The sequence below is a fragment of the Perca flavescens genome, chromosome 3, assembly GCF_004354835.1.
Source record: "Perca flavescens isolate YP-PL-M2 chromosome 3, PFLA_1.0, whole genome shotgun sequence".
Lineage (NCBI taxonomy): Eukaryota > Metazoa > Chordata > Actinopteri > Perciformes > Percidae > Perca > Perca flavescens.
In genome coordinates this window covers 6987804-6993803 of record NC_041333.1, presented here as the reverse complement: position 1 = coordinate 6993803, position 6000 = coordinate 6987804, and the positions used below count along the sequence as shown (strand labels likewise).

At 43.6% G+C, this 6000-nt stretch overlaps 1 protein-coding gene across 1 annotated transcript in view; it reads left to right on the top strand.

Annotated features, from left to right (window-relative positions):
* Positions 1-217: 217 nt before the first annotated feature.
* Positions 218-6000, top strand: part of nlk2 (nemo-like kinase, type 2) — a 170622-nt gene continuing 164839 nt past the window's right edge. Inside the window, exons 1-2 of the mRNA XM_028573592.1 lie at positions 218-1366; positions 1452-1952. Coding sequence (XP_028429393.1) covers positions 1504-1952 — 449 coding nt within the window. The 5' untranslated portion in view covers positions 218-1366; positions 1452-1503. The remainder of the gene's footprint in view (positions 1367-1451; positions 1953-6000) is intronic.

Genomic DNA, 6000 nt, shown 5'->3' with positions numbered 1-6000 from the left:
AAATATTCCACTTTACAAATTTAGAAGAACTTGACTCCAGATATTTTATTTAATTGAACTGCTAGTTTCTTCACTGTTTCAGTGTGGATATCATACGGCTTTCGGAGCAGCAATCCTTCCCTGATCTCACCCCAGCCTGCTTGCGCACTGGCTTCCTGCAGTGTCAATCAAGGAGATTACCATTACGTCATTACGGTGCGTTAGGCGATTGGTTGACACTCCTGCAGGCTGCACAATCTCACTGCTGAGGAGCTAAGGTTGTGTTCACTATGTTGGATCAACTGCACATATTTGCTTTATGACCAATACTTTTATCATGTCAGTGGCAACGGAGCGGCGTCGGTCCAAAGTGTAGATCTTTTAAGCAAGAGGTTCCCTCTTCTCCAGCGGACAGAAGGGCTCACCGACACGAACGGAAGGACTAACGTTAGGCTACTTGTGTAATTTGGGGGCACGAACACCGATTAGCTAGCCTTAAAATGTCAGGTTGAATAATAATAATGTCTTCTTTGTAGCCCATGGCAGCTGGATATTCTATCCATCATTAAAAAAAATGAACTTGTTTTGTTTCATCTTACTGGATCTGTGCTTATTCAGCCGCGAGATGACAGTTTGAAACAAGGCAGTCGATGGGAGAAATAAGTTGCCTGACAGCCGTCCGCGAGGATTTCTCTAATTTTTTTGAGTCATGGTCGAAGCTTCGTCACTCTGTCAGTATGATGGGGATTTCTTTCCAGGGACGCGGCTCGTTGGATTGTAATATGTGAGTGGAGTGGGTGACCGAGGTCTGGGCCTGCGTGCGCTTTTCTATTGTGGCCTGCGCTTGGATACAGCTCCTGCGCACCGGATCAGCAGCGTTAATTACGGTTTGGAGATTATCCCTGTCTGGCCTGCGCACACATCAGAAGGAGAATTCAGTTTGGCGTAATAGATACGATTTCCAAGCTGTGTGGAGTCCCTGTGGGAAGAGCAACAGCTCTGGACCAGAGCCTGTCCAGACTTAAACCCTTTTAAAAGATGAATGCGCTGCTTCCCATGCTTTAGATCACACTGTTCCATCAAACGGGGAAGCTGAATTTCATCAGGAGGGAGGGGGCGCCACCTCTAACATGAGGGAAATCTAGGGCCACCGACTTTTCCTATTTATTGAGGGGGGTGCGGGTTATTTTCTTTTAAATATTTTTTGGAATTATCATGAGTGGCAGTGTTAGGGCTGCACAGATTTTAAGACTTGGATGGTCAATGCTGTACATGCTCATATATGTTTTCCGTTATTAGCCCCAGGCTACAGTAGCCTAATGGTGTGCAAGCAAGAACATTAGTTTAGAGGAAGTCGGTCAGAGCCTTGTTGGCATTATGATATGAGGTAGGCCTACACCGGAATGGTTTATCTATCTACACATTCGAAGTAGCAGGATATTTAACCCCACTCTGTTTATCATTACTTTTAGAAGCAGATTCTGACAGGATCGGCATCATTCAGTCATCATTCAGCATCATTGAATGGCTCTTTGCGGCACAACGGCTACAAATGTTACAAAAATGATGGCTGCTTACAACGGTGGCTCCTCAACAGTGGCTACCCATCACCCGCATCATCACCACCAGCTCCAGCACCTTCCGCCTCCCCACATGCACCACCACCACCACCACGCGGGCCAGCATCACTTGCAGCACCCGGGCTCCGCAGCCGCCGTGCACACGGTCCAGCAGCACACCTCCACGGCTGCCGCAGCGGCGGTGATGCTCAACCCCGGCCAACAGCAGCCATACTTCCCCTCTCCTGCCCCCGGACAAGCCCCCGGGCCGGCGGCTGCCGCGGCTCCTGCCCAGGTTCAAGCTGCCGCTGCTGTCAAAGCTCACCATCAGCAACAACACACGCACAACCTACAGCAGCAGCTGGATATAGAGCCTGACAGGCCCATCGGCTATGGAGCGTTTGGGGTTGTCTGGTAAGTGCACTTACTTATGTTTTTTTTTAACGGACCATACCAGTAGTCGTTCACGTTTTAGCCCATTTTACTGCAAGCCATGTATAGGATCTAACGTTTTAGCTGAATGGTTTTTGCCTACCTTCCAGGCAGCTACTTGTTTCTATTCATTTCACTAGCCTATAATATGAAAAAAAAACTCTTGAAATCTGAGATAGTTATTCATTCTGAATGCTTGCTTTTTTGGTTAAATTAGGTGATAGCCTACCCTATATATGAACTGTCCAATCTCTGCAAATTAATCTTCATATGGTAGTGACATTAATGGAAACTAATGACCACACATCTGTTCAAACACTTTCTATAACATAGCCTGCTGTTGACAGTGATCACCTGTAATGTATACACTGTGCAGTAAGTGGCCTGAAACTTGAAGTAGTAGTATTTAAGTAATGGGACGGCATGTAGAACAGGTGAATCCCAGTTAGTGCAAGTGACATCACTTGAGTAATTTCAGTTTTGCTTGAAGACTACATATTTAACAAAGTCTGTGTTAAAAACAGCGTGCCTAGGGCCAGATGTAAAAACGATGCATACAAACAAAATACATGCATACATAATTTCTCATGCACAAACTGGTATTAATAAAGTTGTGTTTCTCATGCATAGTTCAGACCAGGCTTACACATCAAATAAGGAGACAGATTACCTGACATCTAAATATAGTCCCATTATTCTTTCTTTATACATTTTCTTGAACCGAAAAATACAACCCTTTTAAACTATTCTGTAAATAATTCTACAGTTTGACACCAACCACTACAATATACATCTGACTAAAAGTAATGGGTGCATACTGATGCTTAAAATGAAAATTCCTTCTATGGTCCTTGTCCTCTGAACTAAAGTACATTTTCTCGTAATACTCTTTTTACTGCTTACTTTTTTTGCCTGGCCTATACATAAGTAATAATGCCTGTAACTCAACTAATTCTTTAAGTTTCAATAGTCCTGACTTAAACTCTTTTAGTGTGTTGAATCCATTTTATGATTAAGTCTTAGTGCTCATCAGGTAGGCATTCAAAATGATTAGGCTAATATTTTAATATTCTTTGCATTCTGATGTGTTATTCAATGAAAATCTTCTGATGTTTTTTTTTCTTCATGTCACTCTATTTTTCATGGCAGTTTTCTTCAATCTTTTGTTTTCTTTAAGTTTCAACTTTCACTTTACCAAGTTCACCAGGGGCTTCATGTATAAATGAAAAGGTTGCGTACGCTGGTTGTCACACACACGGTGTGATGTAAAAAAATGAACTTGCAGTGAGACCGTGCGGGCAGTCACGCAAACTCAGTAACAAAATTACTGTCATTCATCTATGATGTCTGTGGAAAAAAAACATAATTATATCTGCTGATAAACCATAAAAGTTTGATAATTTATGTGGATATGTCCAAATCAAAAGGCCAAAACACAAACGGGAAATGCTATTAACTGTTTAATTAGTAGACTACTTAATAACTTCTGTTAAACATGAGGGTGTGAAATGAAGAAAAAATCCACTTAAATACTTTTTAGCCACCCTCTATAGGTGACCAAAACGGGCTGGGACCATTCATCGACGTAATCAACGTCTTTGATTACAAAAATACGTTGATTAACATTTGTCGGAATAGAGGAAGATGGCAGTGCCAGTAAGGATTTGTCTGAAGAAGCTGCAGCTAAAAGACATTGCCAACGGTCAGCGTGATTTATAGTCCTGCGGAGGCTCCACGCAGAGCTTTCGCCGTAGTGGCCTGAAGTTTATACTTGTGCGTCAATCTCTTTAGGAGAATAGCTGGGCCTGTATGTGTGGGGAGTGTGTGGTGAGAGTGAGAAGAGTGACAGGGATTAGCTTCGGAGCGAGGACCGACTCTAGAGTTATAGTGGGAGAAACAAAGTGTCTCCCCTGTTCTTTCTGACCACGGTAGGAAATATGTAGCAGACAAAGATGACATAAACAGCGCTATTTGGAAATAATAAATCATTCTTGACTACTGGGGTGATTTTGTAGGGGAGTGCATCTACATATGAAAAAGGAACTTTTCTTATTTGAACCATTATTTGTTGAACTTTATTGCTTTATAAACACCAAAGCAAGTAAGCGCTGTGACTACTGTAGGTGGCTGTGTGTGGAAATGTTGTCTTTCTGCACCTGCTATTCCCACACAAAGTTATCAAATTGTTACATTTCAAGCACTTTCACCTGTTTTGATTAAGTTCTAAGAAATAAGCACCAATAATGATCCAAAATCTTGTTTCTATTTTTTACCTTGTTAGGGCCCGAGCGCCGACAGCGGCAAAGGCCCTATTGAAACTGAAGGAATTATTATTACACCAAATGAATTGGCTTTTTGAGGGGTTTAACATATTCAAAAACTCACCAAAATTGGCGGTCGCATCAAGTCTGGTGAAAATGTATGTATTTTAAGGGTTTCGGGAATAGGTGCACAAAAATGGCTCGCTAACGCCCCCTACAAAGTTACAAAAATTGAGCCCCTGCAGTGCGTTTACCATAGACTCACGAAACTTGGTACATGTATGTAACATGTCAAGCTGTACAAAAAACGTCATTGGAGCCATACCCTAAACCCAACAGGAACTCCGCCATTTTGATTTCAAAGTTCGAAATTAGTGTGATTTTTGGCCATTTTCACGTCGTACTTTAATGAACTCCTCCTAGAGATTTCATCCGATCAACTTCAAATTCGGTCTTTGCCATCTTAAGACATTAAACAGGGGTGTGATTCTTCCGGATAAATCCGGAAATCCGGCTTTTCCGACTTGAAAATGAGCCTCTCGTAAATCATGCAAATCCGGGTGTTAAGGTTATGGTGTAGACACCTACGGCCGACCGTTGACAGAAAACCCCGTCGATATGATCAGTCGCGTCCCCGAGGTCCAAAAAACTGCCAGAGAACAGACCAAAAAGACGAGAGGAGACAAGACGTAATACATCTCTATAACAGCAGGTGGCGCTAATCTGTAATGTTGCCCAAGAAATGAAAACCGGCAGCTGATTGGACGAACGCGTCACATGGGTTTGTTTTCTCCGGAAATTCAGACCTGGACTGTCATGGCGGCCGTTCAGAATACAATCTCATATTATACTAAAATAGTTCACTGAAACGTGTTTCTGGAAACATTTTAAGCGAGAAATAGGCCATGCAGTTGCTGAATCTGTCTTCATTTCAGCTCAACAAAGGTCAGTTTAAAAGATTTTCATCAGATTTTGAGAGACTGTAGTCACCTCATTCCGCTCGTCATTTCCGGGTGAGTCGTGACGACCCTGCCGCCGACCGAACATGTCAGGTCGGCCAAAATGAATGCCACGATGACAGCCACCCAGACGGACGATGACACGGGACACACCGAATGGATTTGAGTCACTGACCTCGCCAGACTGTCCCACGGCTGATAATCGGCCTGATGTGTCCCGGCCCTTAGATAGCCGATTGATGAGGGGATAAGACCTGAACAAATCAGGTTACGTTACCTTGCGTAAGCATGAACGCCGCCTTGCCAATAGTAGTGATTGAAGGGCGGGTCTTGGCGTAGGAATCGTAATTTCAAAGCCGGGAAAAAGAGCTCTACGCAGCGAACACAGATGTGCTGGGCGAGCCGTCAGTGGAAGCTAACCGAAGCTAGCTGGCGTAAGCTGACAGCTGACCAGGTGTCTCAAAGCTACCAAGTGATCAGCGGAGACAGGGAGTACATGTACTTGAAAGAGTCCGGCAGTCGTGGCAGACGAAGGTCCAGTTGGGAGTTTGGATGGAGAGTCCACTGAAGTCCACTGTGGTCTGAAGGGATAATCCTCCCTAGATCACAAGCTTGCGGTAATAACAGTTAGTCGGGAGGTTGACAGCTAACGTTAGCAGTTAGTTAACAGTTGATCGACGGTGAGTAACGTAGCTACGCTACACAGGCTGGCAGCAGCAGAGTCCAGAATTGATAAGTCACAGCAGGGGATAGAAAGGTGTTGAGAATGACCAACACCTAATCTAAAACTTAGGGTACTTAATTTACTAG